This window comes from Neomonachus schauinslandi, chromosome 13 (genome assembly GCF_002201575.2).
Source record: "Neomonachus schauinslandi chromosome 13, ASM220157v2, whole genome shotgun sequence".
Lineage (NCBI taxonomy): Eukaryota > Metazoa > Chordata > Mammalia > Carnivora > Phocidae > Neomonachus > Neomonachus schauinslandi.
The window spans coordinates 76,836,255-76,856,005 of record NC_058415.1 but is presented as its reverse complement, the minus strand read 5'-3'; the positions used below and the strand labels follow the sequence as shown (position 1 = coordinate 76,856,005).

Genomic DNA, 19,751 nt, shown 5'->3' with positions numbered 1-19,751 from the left:
ACCAAACACCACAGAGACCAAGACAGTGGTAAAATAGGATGCTATAATAGTGTGTATGAAGTAACATGTAACCATGTAACTGGAATGCTTAGTGAGGATCAAGATCGAAGCTAAAAACTACTTCATGTTATCTCATTTAATTCTCAAAATAACTCGATGAGGTGGGTGCTGTTATTATCCTCATTTGACAGATGAGGAAACTGAGGCACAAATGAGGTAAAGAGTTTGTCCAAAGACACACAGCTTGAACACAGGGGAGCTGGGATTCAAATTCAAGCAGTTGGTCTCTCAGGGTCTGTGATATTACATAGAACACAATATTCCCTCTTTATGGAAACGTGAAGGAATGTCCAGCTCATATGGGGGTCATGGAGATCTTCCAGAAAAGGGATGGGGTTGAGTCGCGAAGACTGTTCCAGCCTCCAAAGAGGCATCTTCAGTTGAGGGAACTAAATGATGTGTTATAAAATTAAACTGATTTCTCTTGGCCTTAACAAAAAAATAAGCATCTTCAAAGACACTGAATTAGGAAAGAGTGTCGTGGATGTGGCGATTGCATAAATATTTGATCAGATTTAATGTGTCAGGGCAGGAAAAGGAGCGAAGAGAAGTAAGGCAGGGGAGAAATGCAAGTGCCAGGCCCCTGAAATTAGATTTTATCTTGAGGGGAGTCGGGAGCCATCAAAAGGCTTCAAGCAAGGGAATGATGTGGTCAGATTGACAGGTTAGAAATTTAATCCTGGTAGTCATTTGCATGATGGTTGGAAGGAAGCCTGGAGGTAAGCATCCCAGGTGGGACCTTCCAGATGGTCTCCATTGGCCCCTTGAGGTCCACTCTTCACCCTTTCCTCCCTGCTGAGGGCCCTGGAAGGCTGACCTGTATGATTTGCTCCACCCTTGGGTGTTTGTTTGGAGTTGGCCCACGTAAGGCACCTGCAAGAGATTAGCAGGTGGAGGGAGAGTGAGGTTGGAGCATTTATTACCCCAGCACCCCCATGATGGGCCATGCCTTGTCAGTAGCTGGCTTATTCTACAGTAGGCCACAGCTCCTGTCTGGCAGTCCTTTCCTACAGCTGTGGCTGTTCCCATGGTTTTATCCATCTCCCTCCCCTCCCCCCTTCAGGCCTAGGGTGGGGACAGCTCCTTGATGTTGGCAACCTTGAGATGCTTCATCACCAGTTTGCCTTCATCCTGCCTGTGATGATTAATTTTATACGTCAGCTTGACTTGGCTTAAGGGATGTCCGGGGAGCTGGTAAAACATTATTTCTGAATGTGTCTGTGAGGGTGGTTCTGGAAGAGACTGGCATTTGAATCAGTAGACTGAGTAAAGGAGAAAGGCCTTTATCAATGCAGGTGGGCATCACTCAACCCATTGAGGGCCTGAATAGAACCAGAAGGTAGAGGAAGGGCACATTTGTTTTCTGCTAGAGCCAGGACATCCATCTTCTCCTGCCCTTGGGCGTTAGCATCTTGGGCCTTGGGACTCAGACTGGGATTTATACCATTGGCTTCCTTCCAGCTCAGGACCTCAGGTTTGGACTGGACTGTGCCACTGACTTTCCTGGGCCTCCACCTTGAAGATGGCAGATTTGGGAACTTGTTAACCTCCATAACCATACAAGCTAACCCTTCATAGTAAGTCTTTTTCTATATATATGTCCTGTTGGTTCTGTTTCTCTGGAGAACCCTGACTAAAATACTCCCCAAATCTTTGTAAACAGTCGTGTCATTAAATACTTCGTGACTTCACTGAGTGTGTCTTCTCTTCTGTGAGGAGACCCTGACTGGCACAAGGCCATTTGAGGTAGTCCATAAGAGAGATGATGAAGGTTGGCATTAAGGTAGCCATTGGAGAGATGAAAAAGAGGGCGTGTGTGTGGGATCTGTTTCCCAAGGTCACTCAGCAGGACTCGCTGCATAGAGATGAGCTTCCATGAATGCTGGAACAGCTAACGGCAAGGGCTGTTGAAGTCAACCTCTCTACATTTCTCAGTTCCTGTACCTAGGCAGTGAGTTCATCTCATGTAATGTCTGCTCTCCCCCACCCCACCCCACCCCACCCAGTGAAGCAAAGACTATTTGCAAACTCATCAGAAGTGCTCTCTGGCCTTCTGCGAATAACCTGCTGGAGGGTCAGCTGGAGCTGTGGAATCAGAAGGTGGGTTAGTTAGCCGCTTGGGAGATGTTGCCAAGATGGCTGGTGATCAGAAGAGCTGCTTATTTTCATAATGATCTTCAGGAATTAAATAAAAATACAATGAATGCCATAGATTAGGAAGAACAAGCCAATTAAAAGCGCAACACGCCTTCGGGAATTTTTATTTATTTTCCAGGAGGCTGAAAGACATCTGTGGCTGCCGAGGCAGGATGGCGGTCTACCCAGAATCACTGATGAAGGTTGATCCTCTTGCTTGGCTTTAGCGGGGTGGTTGAGGGGATTTGAGCCTATTGAATATTTCACAAGTGGCAGCCCATGGGGGGAGAACAGAGAAAGGTGAAAAGGCAATCCCTGTGTTTCTTTTACGATTCCAATATAAAACCAAGCTATCTGAGGTGGGAGGGAGGCAGGCACTGGAGTCAGCCTACCGCCGGAAGGCATGGTGCACCAATTCTCCCACTTTAATATCTGCTGTTTCATTTTATATTCATTATGTCAGCATAATCTGCCTTTATGGGAACGTCTTGGTTCCCGACCAAATGCGTTTAGTCCCCCTTTTGCTCTAAGTTTGATTGTAATGTGACTTGAAGACTTCAATGAAATGTTTATATGGAGGGACTAGGGGAAGAGGAAGGGGAAAATGCAATTGGAAAATCAATCAGCGGGGAATTTCAAGAGCTGGCCTTGGTTATGCTAGTATTTCTTTGACCTGTTTTTAATGGACACAGGATTGGCTCTCTGATCAAGTGTACTTCGCTGTTTCCCGACTGCATGCCAAAGAGGATATACTCTGTCGCCAGGGATTCAAAGCCCTTAACCCTGTGTCTGAAGTATATTTCCAACTGATGTTCCACCACACTCCTCCTTACACGTGTGGCTTCAGTGTCCTGAGATACCCAACCGCCCAGGCCGTCCCTATGCCTCCTCTCCTCTGAGGGCCACCAATATGCCCATTCTCTGCAGTGCTCATGGTACCATGTTTTTAGAGTAGCTCTTTGTCTCTAAGCTAGGAGAGTCCTGTCACACCTTCAAATTCCCAATGGACCTTTACTTATTCTTTTTAAAGATTTTTTATTTATTTATTTGAGAGAGAGAATGAGATAGAGAGCATGAGAGGGGGGAGGGTCAGAGAGAGAGGCAGACTCCCTGCTGAGCAGGGACCCCGACGTGGGACTCGATCCCGGGACTCCAGGATCATGACCTGAGCCGAAGGCAGTCGCTTAACCAACTGAGCCACCCAGGCGCCCGACCTTTACTTATTCTTTCTTTAATTCTGTAATGAAGCTTAACAATACCTCCATAATCTTATTATGGGTGTGTGTGTGTGTGTGTGTGTGTGTATTCATCACTGGCAAGTCAGTAATTTTTTGCTGAGCACATATTATGTGCAAAGCACTTTAAAGAGTACTTGAGATATGGCAGGAAATAAGCAAGGTTTCTGCTCTCCTGGAGAGACAGGCATTAAACACGTGTTTCAGAAAATACATATGATTCATTTCTAATAGTGATAAATGCTATAACAAGGTTTTGTAAAGGGGATACCATAGAGTGTAGATGTGTGTAAAGGGGAAAACGTCAGCTAAACCTGGCAGAGCCTCTCCGAGCAGGTGTCACTTGGACTGAGAGGCCAACGCCGAGAAGAAGGTGGCTTGCAAGGTCTGGGAGGAGAGTTTCAGACAGGACAGACAGTCCTCATGCCCTGAGATGGCAGTGAGCCTGGTCTGTTTCAGGAACAAGTGTAAGTCCTGCAGGGCTGGAGCACGTGAGGAGGGGATGGTGGTAGCAGGTGGGTCAGGATAATGTGCAGTGTCGGGGCCACATCACACGGACAGTATGTGCATGTGTGGGCAGTGTGGTGCCAGCTGGGGAGTGGGTAGAATGTCTTCCACTAAAGGACTGAGTTTTCTGAAGGCAAGGGTGTGCCTCATTTCCCTCCATGTTCTGAGCTACTAAAGTGCCCACAATCGAGTAGGTCCTCAATAAAGTGTGTTGGATGAGTGAACAAACACACACATGAGTGAATGAATGAGGGAATGAATGAATGAGGGGATGAATGAATGAATGTGGGAATGAATGAATGGTGAATGAATGAGGGGATGAATGAATGAATGGCGAATGAATGAATGGTGAATGGATGAGGGGATGAGTGAGGAAATGAATGAACGAGGGGATGAATGAATGAATGAGGGAATGAATGAATGAGGGGATGCATGAACAAGGGGATCAGTGTTTGGGCCTTCTACTTTTGCCAGGGCGGTTTTCTCTCCGAGGCCCCATGGCCCTCCTCCCCACCTCAGCAACAGTTTCCTTCCTTTGTAATAGAGTGAGTCCAGAGCTGATCTCTGTGATTCAATATTTACTGTGTTTCACACAGTTATTATCATTTAACGTTTACTGTCTGCTGACTGTGCACTCATCGCTGTAGCAAACAAAGAGCTCAATCTAGTTTGGGTTCAGGGGCTAATTTAGTCAAGGAAAAGGAGATGTTGTAAGAGCTACCGGCGTAGAAGCAATTGTGTGGACTGGAAATCCACTGGGTCTAGCTGGACATACATTCACCTGTGGCCTGAAGCGAGGGACTGACCCTCGGTGATCCTCTGTTTCCTAATCTGAGTGTGGGGAGGATGGGCTTCTTCGGTGGTGGGTTTTCGAGCACAGCCTGCGGAGAGCTGCAGGAGTGAAGAGCGCAGATTTCAGCAAGCCTTCCTTCACTTACTCTGCCTCCTCGATCCCAGGCTGTGGCAGCCAGATATGGCACGGCCAGGGCCTGCCCGACCACTGGCATGTGAGTCCCCTTTCATGAGCTACTGCACGAGAGACAGCTATTTCCACGGGCAACTGTAGCCCTGGGCTCTCTGGGCCTCTGGTTCTGGGCTCTAATGCAGGGAGAGAAACATGAGTGAGGGACTGAGCACGGCCATTTACCATAATGTCTTCACCTTGCCTTGGCCTAGCTGCCTGGCTGGCTGCCAGAGAAGCTGCTACCAGTACTTCGGGTGCTGAGGCCAGGAGGTGGGGCGGTGGGGAGAGAGAAGGTGCTGGGGAGAGGCCCGCTTCACACGCTGGGCACCCAGCCTGTCTCCCCTGCCCCCGGCGCCCCACAGTGAGCTCTTGGGGTCCTTTGGGGCCCATGGCCTAAGAGCTGATGAAATCTTGTGCTTGTCTCCATCCCTTCTCACCTCTTGGCACAGCAAGGGAAGCCCAGGCAGGTATTCACTTGGACTCATAACTTGCTACATTCTGGCCACCTTGTCTTTTCCTTGGAATGAGGCAGAGGCTGCTGAGGGTTTTGAGCCAAGGAGTGATGGGAGTGAACAGGCTGTGGCAGGAGTCCTCTGGCTTCTGGGTGAGAATAGACAGAAGAGCAAGGGAAAGAGCAAGAGGGGAGTCCAGTTAGGAAGTGCATGTGGTCAGTCAGGCAAGAGAGGGTGGTGCGTTGGCCCAGGTGGTTGCAGGAGAGGAGCCAAGAAGGGATAACTCCGAGGTGGCTTTTGAAAGGTTTCCTAGTGGACAGGAGGAGGGGTGGGAGAGAAAGCAAGCAGTCAAGGGTGTCTCAAGGATTTTTCCACAGCAGCTCAAGGGTGAATTAGATCCTGTCCCTGTTAATAATAATAATGATAATAAATATTAATAGCTAACTTTTTATAGCACTTACTAAATGCCAGATACTCTTCCCTAAGGACTGTTGATTGTGAACCTCAAGGAGTGAGTCTATGGGGGTGGATGATACAAGAATAATTCAGTAGACTTTGGTGAGCAAACATCATCTCTTCAAGGTGACTTTTCTTCCTTCAGGGTTGCCAGGGACTGCAGAGTGGGGCACAGGGAGAGCTGTTTGCGTAAGAAGTTCTAACTCAGCTTCCCCATCAGTCCTCCTCAAGCGTGTGTGTGTGTGTGTGTGTGTGTGTGTGTGTGTACACGCACACATGGATATGAGGTCTGTGGTAATTGTGGGAATACCCTCTAGGTCAGCTTTGTGTCTTGGGAAGATAGTCCAGAGTTTCCAAGTCTCAGACATTATTATGGCTACTTGTCTATGATGGAGTGCCTCTGTCTCTATGGTAACTCTTGCTTGAATGAAGTCTTGATAATTCTCCAGGAATTATCCCTTTCCCTTTCCCCCTACCACCCTTCCCCTTTCTTCATAAAGACACTGTGATAGGCCTTGTCCTTCTAGGACATTTCCAAGGATGTAATCTCTCTAGGAGGCAGCAGTATGAAAAGATTGTGTGATCTTAGTGCGGGGACACTTCTGGTTGCCAATGCTCTTGTCCTTACTCAGTAAGAGGCTATGTTGGTATGGTTATATTGGAAGGAAGTACTATTAGAAGAATAATTTAAAGATCAGGTGACTGGGGGCACCTGGGTGGCTCAGTCGGTTAAGCATCTGCCTTCACCTCAGGTCATGATCTCAGGGTCCTGGGATTGAGAACCACGTTGGGCTCCACACTCAGTCAGCTTCTCCCTCTCCCTCTGTCCCTCCCCACTGCTCATTCTCTCTCTCTGTCTCTCAAATAAATAAAAAAATAAAATATTTTAAATACATACATACATACATACATACATACCAGGTGACTGTAACTTGCTAGTAGGTCCTAACTTGCCCTTGGTCATATGAGAACACTGGAGTGGGGCAGTGGCTTACCAAATATTTTTAAGCCATGGAAACTTACGTGCCGACATTCCCTTGCTGGTTGTGCAGTATATATACTAGCAAAAAATAAAAATAAAAATAAAAAATAAAAATGGAGCTGCTCCGACCGAAGCAGGAGAAACAGGCTCAGATCAGCCCAGTTGCCAAGCTCTGTTCCTATAAAGGATAATCCTGAGGCACCTAGGCTGGGGCCAAATGTTCTCTTGGGCTTTTCCAGCTCTGAGGTTCTGCAGTTATGCTGTGAGCATTTCCAGCTCAGCTTGTAAAGAATTCACACTCTAAACCCCTGCTCTTCTCAAGGATGGAGATGTCCTCCCTTCACCTTCTTCTAGTTCCATGCCCTCAGGAGAATGTAAGCACTTGGGTCTCTTGTTTGTTTGATTCCCCTTAGTTTGATTTAGAGGAACAAATGACTTCATCACGCACGGCGCTTTACAACAGAGTCCCAGACCGACCTGGGTTCAGATTCCACCTCTGCCGCCGTGTTGCTTGGGGAGATTCTTGGTCACAGGGGAAGTGATGGTCTCCGCCTCATAGATTTGATGTAGGGAAAGGCATCCTGATAACAGAGTAGGTGCCGTGGAGCTCCTAAACACGCGTGGCTCCTTCCATCCCTGGCGTCCCGAGGCCGGGCATGCCGCTCACCCAGCGCCTTGGGTCTTGTCTTGCAGAGATGTCTGGCACGGCAGGGGACATCTCCCTGGTGTACTGGAGACAGCAGTGGCTGGAGAACGGGACCTTGTATTTCCACGTCTCCATGAGCAGTGCCGGCCAGCTGGCCCGGGCCACCGCGCCCACGCTCCAGGAGCCCTCAGAGATTAGAGAGGAGCAGATGCACATTCTCCACATTTCTGTGATGGTAAGTGAGCGGGAATGCCGCAAGGTGCTGGGGGCGGGGTGACGGTGAGGTGGGGGGATCAGGTAATGGGGCGGGGTTTTGCCAGCACTGGCTGAGTGTGAGAGGTTGGAATGCTCAACAGAAGGGCAGGTGGATTTTGGACTGATGCATAGCCATCCACCATCTGTCAGCTGTGACAAACTAATCGTGCTTCAGAGGAGAGAGGAAAGAGTCTCCCAACTCCTTGGCCTTTGGGCTGACCTCTCTGGGAATAGCTGTTTAACATCTGTCACATGCTTGGCCTGTTCCGCCGGGGGGCTGAGGTTCAGTGCTCCAAAATTCAACTGGCCTTTCCAAGAAGAACTGAACAAACAAAATCGGAACAGAGTTGGAGCAGGGCTGCCCTTTCCCAAGTGCCCTCAATGTGCAGGGTACTTTGACCCTAACAAGACCCCCTGCCGTGTAGACCCTGCATGATGGCCCTTGGGGCGGGGCTAGGTATGGCCCCATCACACATGGAAGCCCCTTCACTACCCTCATGTTATAGTTGTGAATACCGAGTCAGAGGGGGCCAAGACACTTATCCAAGGTCACACAGCTAGTAAGAGATGGAGCTGCTCTTGGGTATTGGAACCCCCAAGCGTGTCTGGCTGCAAAGCCTGAACTATGTCCTCTTCACTCTTTCTCTCAGTGCAAGAATTTATGGACCATCTAACCATATGTCAAGCACTGTGCTGGGCACATTTGTGGACATTATCTGATTGCATTTTCGCCAAGGAAGCTTGAAGTCAGGCATGTCACCTCCACGTGAGAGATGAAGTTGTGGGCCCAGAGAGAGGGGCAGTGGCCTTCCATCTCTGCAGGCCCCATGACCCAGAGCTCTTGGAGTCTGCTATGTCTTCAGAGAAGGCTGCTAGGGCTTAAATCACTTGAATGGTAGTCTGAAATGCACGTAGGCTCATATTAATGGTTTCTTTAAAAAGCTGGAATTAATGGCTCTGCATGGTAGATAGGAAAAAACAAATTCATTATGCAGAATGTACAGGGTCTAATTGGCTCAAGAAGAGATCTGATAATAGCTACGAGTGACATCCCCCTAGTGCTTTTCACTCCTCAAGTCATTATTTTCTCTTTTAGCACAGCTATCTCTGCCAGATGCATGAGGGTAGGAAATGTTATTCCCAATCTATGTGTGAGAAAGGTATGGGCCCAGAGAGGTGAAGAAATTGGCCTAAGGCCACTCAGCTTGGTAGCGAGACCGCCCACTCCTTGCTTTTCCTTTTCAACAGCCAACAGTATTTATTGAGAGTCTACAGTGGGGCAGAGTTTTGCTTTTGGTCTCGGTTCTTCTCGTTCCTCTAACACTGCATTTGACATTCTGATTAGGGCTGAGTAAGAGCCTGGAAGTTTTCTCTTTTTGGAAAAACACACACATAGCCCAGCCAGACAGCAATGTTAATTTTGGACCTAACGCATGCTCATCACGTGGTGGAACAAATCAAGGCCTTTGTGTTATTCATGGATTGAGTGTGATAGACTTTTCCCATATATATATTTTGCAAATGATGCAGCCACATGCCAAGCCAAGTGAGTGCCTGCATGCTAACTTTGGGGTGCAAGTGTGTGAGCATTACTATCTCAGGGGCCTTGCTATCATCCTCATGGGGCATGGGGCACCATCTGATGCTAAGAAGGCTTGAGGGGGCGTGACTTCCTTATTTAATGCTTGAGAGACTCCGTTTCGACTAATATTTATTAAGCGTTTCCTGTGTTTGGCACCACGTTTACTTATATACATGCTTCCCATAACCCAGTAACCTAGACGGTATAATCCCGATTATAAATGAGCCCTGAATGGGCTTTCTCTGCTTCCAGGTTCACTCTTAGTTCCACTACATCACGCTCTCTCCCCAAGGACTTTAGGTGTTCTTCACCTTCTTATTCTGCTCCGTGAGTTCTGCTTAGAAGGAAGAAGTCACTCAGATGCACACGAATCTGGAATTCCCTGTAATTCGAGATGTGGCTGGCACCATCCTGATCTTCTCTGCCCACGCACTACTGTGGCCCAAGGCTACCACCTTGTGGTCCCTACAGTTCTTTTCTGCCTTCAGGGCTCCACGATCTGGATCTTACTTGTCCTCACCTTACCCTCAAGAGACAGAGTCACGTCCAGGAATCTTTGAACCCCAAGGCATTCACTGATGGCGGCCCGGCTTCTCTGAGGTGGGACACACCTGCCCCCATGCAGAAGGAGGGTGACACGGAGGTGAATAGGCGCAGACTCCAGAGCCTGGGTGCTTGGATGTGAGGTCCCACAGTGCCACTTAGCACTCTGCATGATCTGGGGCAAAGTTTTAAATGCCTCCGTGCCTTGTTTTTGTCATCTATAAATGAGGGTGCCTCTAATACTTACTGGGTAGGTACACCACATACCTGCATCAGAGGAGCTTGGCGTGCAAGACCGTTAGCTCTTATTCTTACAGGCACTTGAGTTGAAAACTTTAAGATGTGTTTATTATACCCTTTCATCTCATAAATGGATGAACTGGGGTCCAGATATAGACTACAAATTGTCTTGGATGCCCCAACCCATCAGCATGGCTTTGCCTAGAGGGCATGCCTGTCTGTGGCTTAGATGGACTCCATCCTTATAGATCTGGCCACAGACAATTAATTCAGCAGGAACAAAAAGAGTATTTGCTTCCTTCTCCCCTAAGCAGCCATTCAAAGTGGCATTCACAGTGGCTGCGATCTGTTTCCCCATTTCACAGGTGAGAAACTTGAGACACAGTGAGTTTATTTGAGTTACCTGCCTAAAGCTGTGTGGCTAACAAGAAGGCAGCTCTGGGACCAGGCTTTTCCTAAGATTCTAAACTCATGTCCCATGGTTACTCAGGGCAAGGTGGCTCCTGGTCTCTCAGATTTTTGCATTGTTTTCATCTTTGGTGAAGATCTGAAATCTTTTGTGAGAAGACCCAAATTGTCTAGTCAGAGGTCAAAGAAATGCCAGGGTCAATGTTCTGCATTCCCTTTTCTCAGGACAAACCTCCTGCTCACCCATGCAGGGCAACCAGCTTCTCAGCTCAGTCATTGGAAACTGCTATAATCTATGCCTACTGGAGTGGAACCAGCATGCTCTTTGGGCTTGTTAATTCCTGAGCCTGAGATATTAATAAAATCAGTTGCTATTGGTGTGACTTGGTCACCCCAAGAATAAATGGTAAACCCAGTATTTCACTCTATATAGGCTGATTCCAGAACCTCCACCCTTACAGTACAAATACAGACCACCATTTCTCTTCTCTCTGCATCAGCTGATGGCTTAAATTTTAAGATCTTATGTGCAAATGATGTACAGACTCCCTCCTTATGTGGAATCTGTGAGTAGGTCAACGGGCGGGGGGTTATGATTTGGAAGTCAGCTCCAAGCATGAACGGTATCTCTGTTGCTAGCTTTTTATGACCTTGGTTAAATCAAAGCCATCATCTGTGAAACTGGGATAATATTCTCTGAGGGTTTTTCTAGGTGCTGAATGAGCTTACACATGCCTGTGTCCTGCACAATGAAAATAATGGCCACCATCATCAAGGACTTTCTGTATGCTAGGCACAGTCTAGGTGTAGGACATGCATCATTCCATTTAATTGTTCTAATACTCTATGAGATTGATACTGTTGTTTCCCTCATTTACACACGAGGAACCTGGGAGTTAATGAGGTTTCACAGCTTGCTCAAGTTCATACCACCAATGAGTTCTGAAGCTGGGATTACAACTCTAGTCTCTCCAGATTGAGAGTCTTTGCTCTTGGGCATAATTCTGCATGATGCAGTGCCTGGCATTCAGTAAGTGCTCAAAAAGTGGTAGCTGTTATCAAAATGTTGGCTGTAATGACAACATTGGTGACAACGTTGGTGACAAATGTTGACAAAGGGGATGAAAGGAAGTGTTGGGTTTGATGTGAAGGGAAAGAGGATCTTCGAGAACACATTTCTTTCCCAAGGACCATCTCACAGAAAATGCTGTAGATTTTTACTGGTGGGTCCCAGTGAGGGGACGGTGACAAGGGACCAACATCCCTGTCCGTGGCCAGGACAGACCTTTCCAAGTGTTTGAGCTGTCTGGCACTGGGCTGACTGAGTCATGGGGTAGTGAGTTCCTTGTCTCTGGGGGTATGCAAGCAAAGGCCAAAGGCCCTATTCATCAGGATTTTGAATGGAATAACAGTTAGATGCATATTGTGGTTCTTTCAAACTTACAGGATCTATGGTTCTATGGCATAATATATAGAAAAATACTTTGAGGATTATAAAATGCCACATAAATCTAAGAAATTATTACTACCATTCTCAATCAGAGGCTTTGTTTAAAGGATTTGTGTGATATGGGGATAATTCTTTTTAAAGCTTTCTGTGAAAAATGACTTTAGATCATTTCCCCAACCATTCCAGTATTCATTGACAGCATACCATGCCTTCCTTAGTTCACTGATTTAATCACTCAATCATGCAATGGTTTACTTGCCTACTAAACCCAACAATGACAATCCAAAACAATGACAATGCAAGAAAAAAAGGAAAAAGGGGGAAAAAAAACTTTTAAAAAGTCAACCACAAGCTCAGAATGAGCCAGCTCTCTGGGCTCTGATCGCTAAAAGTGGCTCCACATTTTAAGTTGCGTTAATGAAAGACAAGTTTTCTGAACAACTAGTTTTAGAGGTTCGGGATGAGACCTGAAACAGTGTGTTTACTTTTGGGGATCACGTGTTCAGAGAAACAATAGCTGGAAAAATGATGAGAAAATAGAACAGTGAAGAATCTTAATGTTAACAAGAGTTGCTATAATGCTTCGTGTTATATTATCGGCATATATTTAACTCATTCAATTCTTTAAATAGTTCCAGTTCAACAAATAACCTTTGTTACTCCTGTTCCATTTTGGAGAAAATGCAGGCACAGAGGATGTAATGAGTGTGCAAGAGGTCCCCAGGGTCACATTCTGGCCCCTAACTGATTGACTAGCCATGTAACGAGGGCCTCTTTCCTCCCTCGGCTTCCATTGCCTTATCTGGAATGGGGTGAAGATGGAAGGACCTGCCTAAGGGGGCTGTTGTAAGATGATGCGCATAAAGCACACATGCTGGAGCCTGACACATAGTCGGGTCTTCAGAGATGTTAGGACTCTGCTCTTTATAAGCGTATTAGTTTCCTAGGGCTGCCCTGACAAAGGACACAAACCGAGTGATTTAAATGTGTTGTCTCACACTTCTGGAGGTTAGATGTCTGACATCAAGATGTGGGCAGGGCCACACTCCTTGTGAAGGCACTAAGGGAAAGTGTTCCAGATCCATCCCCCAGCTTCCGGTAGTTCCTTGGCTTATGACAGCATAGCTCTGATTTTCACATGGCCTTCTCCCTGCGCACACATCTGTCTCTGCGTCTACACTAACCACTTTTTATTAGGACGCAGGTTATATTGGATTAGGGTGTCACCATGGTGACCTCATTGTAACTTGATTACCTCTGTAAAGACCCGATCTCCATAGAAGGTCGCATTCTGAGGATCTGGGCGTTAGGAGTGCAACATATTTTGGGGGAGGGGAAAATTTCACTAATAATGCCATTGCTGTATTATTTATAAGCAATATTATTGAAGAATGCCCAGGGCAGCCAGGGCAGGAGAAGCTAAGCTGTTGCAGACTGTAGGTCCCAGAAGCCTTTTGGATAGAAAGCAGAGTTGTGGGGAAAATATCCTAGGGGAGATTATTTTAAGAGGGAAGGGGACAGAAATCTAGTGGTGGAAAAAACTTGCGATACATATAGCCCAAGAAACTGTGGCCTGGGACTCAGGTGTCCCAGGCCTGCCACGCATGCGCTGCATGACATCCTTCCTTAGCCTTAGGATCCCCATCTACAAATCGAGATCATCAAGCTTCTATCAGTTGCAAGACATAATGAAGTTTGCCAATACAAGTACATTTTTATGTAAGTGGGCCATACCACATGAATTCCATTTTTTTTTTCCAGAAAGTGGAATTTTAAAATCACAAATACATTTATGAATTTTTAAAAATTTGAATCACACGAATCTTATAGCTTGGCCTTGACTTGCCTCAACAACAAGGATTCAGTAAAAGCCTGCAGGGTCTCTAACTAGACTTATGGGAACATGAGAAGAATAAGCCATTTAGGAAACGTGGCTTATCTCCCATAACGTTTAGGGATGTAGCATAGTGAAGTGGAGACAACGTAGTGTGGTGTCATGAGCCCGAGTTTCAAGCTGAGATTCTATCTCATAGCAGCTGTAGAAATTTGAATGTTTTCACCTCTTGTTCGGTCATTTGCAAAAATAGAAATAAAATTAAAATCATCACATTGAACTGAGACAATGCACATGAAAGCATCTGGCTATGTTTCCCCAAAAGCAACGGAACTATAACCTATGGTTGGAATGTTGAAGTTGAAAGCACCTTAGACCTGGCCGAACCCAACTCTTCTGGATGAGTCAGCTTTCACGTGTTTATTCCACAAACAAATCACTCTGAATCTTGGTGACTGGCTAGACAGCCCTTTACTACTCACGCACCTTCCATGTTGGCGGCTGCCGATGCTGTGGCTCAGCTCTGCATGTCTTCTCCTTCTGGAACTGGCTGAAGGGGAGCCCCAGTCTGAGACCTTTGGTTTCCATGGCAGAGAGAATGAGCAAAAGAACTGGCAGGAATCTAGGATTAAAGCTAGTGCTGAGATGGGGGTTTTCTCACATTCTGTGGCCAGGGCCAAAACACATCATGTGGCCAAGGCCAAAGCCACCGACAGGGGAACACAATCCTTTACAGAGAATGGGCATGTAGGCAGTCACAAATGGCAGCAGACGACCCACCTTCATTTTACAGGTGGAGGAAATGAGGCCAGAAAAGGCATATTCTGCATCCCAAATACCCCCTTCATCTGGGCCAACAACCAAGCCCAGACAGAAAATCCTGGAGGTGGCAAGAGGCAACCTAGAAAGGGGGCCCAGAGGTAGTGGCTTGAACCTTCTGGCCAAAATGGAATGCAGGATGAGAATAAGAAAAAAAAAAATGTGTATAAGAAAAAAAATATATATCTGCATCATGTGAGACAGAAGGAGGCGGAGAGAAACAGAGACAGGGAAAATAGGCACCTGCTAGTATTTATTGAATACGTCTTCTATGCCAGGTATATGGGAACTACCAGAGACAGAAATAAACCAAGAAAAAGGGAGGCAAGGACAATGAGAGAGATGTAGAAAAATACAGGGAAATTGGAATAGACAGGAATAGATAGGAAGGGATTTAGCAATAGAAGCAGAGGCAGGGAGGGAGGAAACAGAATAAAAGGGAGGAAGGAACCACATAGCGAAGTAAACAGGGAGAGAGACACAGAAGTAGAGTGGGAGGGGCAGACAGAATCCAAGCCCAAGAAAAATCGTGGAGGGGCCCTGGGAGAGAAGGGGGCTGAGGAGGAGGTCAGGGGCTCACAGGGATGGCCTCCGGCAGAGACAGGGAGATGGGCACCAGCATGGTGGATCTGAGAAGAGGCAGCAGAGGGGAAGGTGGAAGGAGCTGAGGTGCCAAGTCCTGGAGAAGAGAAGGGGGAGGGGAGCTCCAGAGACTTCAGAGATGCATAGTTGGAGGTAGGTAGCAAGCAGGTTGGCAGAGTTGAGGGGGATGTTCCCTTGGTGGCCACTCCCCACCTTTATACCCCAGCTTTTTTTTTTTTAAGATTTTATTTATTTTATTTGAGAGCAAGAGCGAGAGCGAGAAAGCAAGGGAGAGAGCGAGAAAACAAGAGAGTACACATGAATGTGTGTGTGGGGGGGTGGGGCAGAGGGGGAGGGAGAAGCGGACTCCCCGCTGAGCGGGGAGCCAGGTGGGACTTGATCCCAGGACCCTGAGGTCAGGACCTGAGCTGAAGGCAGATGCTTAACTGACTGAGCCACCCAGGCGCCCCTACACTCCAGCCTCCTGTTGCACATTTCATTTTCCTTCATAACCTGGGGCTTCTGTGCTGTATTCTAACAACACAGAATGAGTGCATGGGGTGTGCGCGCATGTGCGGTGCAGTGTTCACCCTGTTTACTCCCCTTCTCCCCATGCCCTGAGTCAGCCCCTGTGTCTGGTAGACTTGGCTTTGGACCCAGTAGAGCTTCTAGCGCCCCCTTCAGTTAATTCCCCCTTTTCCACTCTCCTGATCCTCAGAAGACACCTTGGTTTGGTGGAAATAACAGGTTTGGACAGACAGATGTGGGTTCAAATTGTGACTCTTCCCTTTGTTGCTGTTTGTCCTTAGGCACATTTCTGAACTTCTCTGATTCTTACTTTCTCCTGAATTTAAGGGAGGCTGTGGATCCTCATTCATGTGGCTGAGGGGAGAAATAAATGATAAAAGACACATGGAACATTTTAGGACAGCACTCAGAGAAGATCCCTTTCTTTTCCTTTGGCCCTTTAAAATATTTTCCCCTAATTCGCCCTTATCCTTGGCCTTCACAAACATCCTTTGAGCTAAGTTGGGCAGGAGTTATTGAGAATATTGACTCTGAAATACTGATAGAAATAATAGACTAAACAAATGAATGGGGTAGAAGAGAGAGCTCTTTCTTACGGTCGTATCCCAATTAATAAATGTAGAAGGAAAGAGGGAAAGTGGAAAATCACCATTACGCAGTCACCACTATAATAATTACTACTGACAAGATCCACTGATGTATACTAAAATTAATGGGTGAAACTTCAAGGAGAAGCAGGATATTTGCAGAGTCTCAAAAGTATCAACCCCTGGATATTTATTAATAGCTTTACAGTAGAGAATCTAATGGATACGAGTATCAACTTCCCAGGGCTGATGTAACAAGTTACCACAAATGAAGGGGCTTAACATATCAGAAATGTATTCTCTCACAGTTTTGGACACCAAAAGTCCAAACTCAAGGTGTCATTAGGGCTGTGTTCTCTCCTTGGGGAGAGATGGGGATAATCCATTCCTTGCCTCTTCTAGTTTATGGAGGTGCCAGGCGTTTTGTGGCTCGTGGCTACATGACTCCAAATGTCTGCCTTCATCTTCCTATCACCTTCTCCTCCATGTCCTCTTGTCTGTGTGTCTCTCATAAGGACATGTGTCATTGGATTTAGGACCCTCCTGGATAATTCAGGATGACCTCCTTTTGCAGGATCCTTAACTTAATTATATCTACAAAGACTCTTTTTTTTTTTTTTTTTTTCTTCCTCAAATAAGGTAGCGTTCATAGGTTCTGGGGACAAGGATGTGGACCTATCTTTTTTGGGTCCACCAGTTCAACCCAATACTTCACTTTAACCAAGTGGTCAAGGTTAACATCACTGGCAATAAGACAGACAGACATCATGAGTCCCCTGATAGGAAGCACCAAGAAGGGCATGATGCCATTTCTATGGTACACTTGCCCAAAATGCGTACCCTCATTCTCATCATGAGAATACATCGCACACACCCCAAAGTGAGTGATCTTTTACAAAATAACTGGCCAGCCTGCTTTAAAAGTGTCAGGATGATGAAAAACAGGAAAGGCTGAGGAATTGTCACAGGTAAGACAGGACTGGGGAGACATGGAAACTGAGTGCCTCAAGGGGTCCTGGACCAAAATGGGAACATTAGTGAAAAACCTGGTAAAATCCAAGGAAGGTCTGTGGTTTAGTTAATGGTATTATGTCGTTGTTAATTTCCTGGTTTTGATTATTCTTTTATGTGCAATTTTAACTTTGGAGGAAGCTGAGTGGTGAAGAAGATAAAGGAATTCTCTGTACCAGCTTTGCAACTTCTCATGAGTCTATATTCAGAGTAAGAGGTTTAAAGACACACAGAGTATGGAGTCTGGAGCAGGACTGCTGGGGTCAGAATCCTGGCCTTCCCGCTTAACTGGCAGTGTGACGTTGGTTAAGTTACTGTTCCGTGCCTCAGTTTGCCCCACTAAAACTGGTGAGACTCGTAGTTTCTACCTCATGGAATTAAAATGAGGTAGCATGTAAACGCCACAAATGTGTCATCAATCTCATTGATAATGCTGCTATTATTGTTCCTATTGTACAGATGATAAAACCAAGGATGAGGAAGTTCAGACATCTCTATTCTGAGATCACGCAGCCAGTGCCTGAGCCCAGGATCAAACTTCAGTTTCTGATTCTAGAGGTGCTTGGCTGGCTCAGTCAGTAGAGCCTCCAACTCTTATCTTGGGGTCGTGATTTTGAGCCCCACGTTGGGTGTAGAGTTTACTTTAAAAAATGTTTCTGAGTCCAAGTGATCTAAGACATTTCTTTTCCTGCTGGGGCAAAGAGGGGAAAGGACCTTTCAGGGGCTCATCTCCCTAACCATCTAGTTACAGCACGCCATATGTTGGTAGGACAGGCCTGACTGGACTATGGAAGATGGCAGCTGGTTCTTCCTCATCGTGAACGCTTGGAAGTGAGGACAATAGGCATCTCAGACTTAATTCTCAAAAAAAAAAAAAAAAATCCACGAAAGACTCCTCCCTCCAGCCCCTTTAAAACACATCCAGTCCAATGCCCTCATTTTAGAGTGAAAATACGGAAACTAAGCCCATAGGTCCTGCAGTGACTCAGTGTCATGTGACAGATCAGTGCCAGAGCTGGCTTTGGGGGCTAGACTGCGGGACGGTGCACACGCACTTCTTTGTGTGTCTGTGTGGGTGGGTGGTCCCCGCTGCGCCCCCCCCAGCTGTGAGCTGTACTCCGCGGAAGGCCTCTGGCTCCATGCTGCGGGAGCCGTAAACATAGAGGTTCCGCACAGCTTTATTTCAGTGCGTTGTGCTAATCGTCCCATCTGCACATCCACCCATACAGTCAAACAATTACCCAATTCAAACTTCTGCTGCTAATGTTCCCCAGCTCAAGGGCGTCTTTAATAGCAAAATAATACTTGTTTTTTCTTCCTTCCCTCTCTGTTTTTTCCTAATCTCTCCCCAATGAGACATAACATTAATTACAGCAGTTAACAGAAACTCTGTCTCCATTACTGCCTGACACCTTTTCCATTTTGGTTTCTGCCTCCGAAATTCCTCTCTTGAATGGGGGGGGATGGTTATGCAGATGTGTGATTGTATTTATTTATCATTTCTCTGCTTACCTCCTTTGTGCTGGATTTTAAGCTAAGCAGAATCCGTGTTTTCACCGGGGTTGGAGGAGTGCACGTGAGTGTGAATGTTGTTTGCGTGTGCCTGCTTCCTAATCTAGCTGTCATTTTGAGCTAATTGTGTTGTTTCCTCTTGTGTGGAAGGAAATCTTATCTGTTTTGGATTAAAATTCAATGAAGGTCATAACGGCTGGAAAACTTACCAGACTGCTGCAATTAATGTTCATTTGGCTTTGATAAATTGGAACGTTCCCCTCAATAGGACTGGAGTGGATTTCAGAAGCAATAATTCTTCCATTAACTCAATGATTCTGCCTGTGATGGAGGACCTTGTCCTGATTTTGTTTGTCATCTGTCACTTGGAGGAGTTGGGCATATGTCGGAGATGATTTATCGTGATGGCAGTGCCTGGTTGTATCGAAGCATTTAAAACCACCAATTATTTTTGTCCCCTGTAAATTGCTTGGTTAAACAAAATGTGAAGCTGGAATTAAGGTGGAAAAAATCTTTTGTGCCCCTGTTTCTCTCCTCATGGGTTTCTATGGTTGTGGGGTCTTATAAGTTCCTCTCAAGGGCCAGGTGAAAATCAATCTGTCATAAGAATAAGGGGTACCTGGGTGACTCAGTCAGGCAAGCGTCTGCCTTAGGCTCAGGTCATGATCCCGGGGTCCTGGGATCAAGCCTGCATTTGGCTCCCTGCTCAGTGGGGAGCCTGCTTCTCCCTCTGCCCCCTGCTCTTCTTTCTCACTTGCTCTCTCTCTCTCAAATAAGTAAATTCTTTAAAATTAAAACAATAATAATATTGAGTACTTATTTTCCAGGTAGTGTGCTGGGAGCTTTGATGCACATTGTTTTACTTCTTAAAACAATTGTTTAGGGTGTTTTGTCCATGTCACCTGGGAAAAGACCGAAGTCCATCGATGATAAGTATTTCCTGCATCACGGACGGCATGAGA

General features: G+C 46.4%; 1 protein-coding gene across 3 annotated transcripts in view; it reads left to right on the top strand.

Annotated features, from left to right (window-relative positions):
* Positions 1 to 19,751, top strand: part of ASTN2 (astrotactin 2) — an 865,697-nt gene that overhangs the window by 117,604 nt on the left and 728,342 nt on the right. For all 3 annotated transcript variants that reach the window (XM_021691760.1, XM_021691759.1, XM_021691761.2), the window contains exon 2: positions 7,486 to 7,673. In XM_021691760.1, coding sequence (XP_021547435.1) covers positions 7,486 to 7,673 — 188 coding nt within the window. The remainder of the gene's footprint in view (positions 1 to 7,485; positions 7,674 to 19,751) is intronic.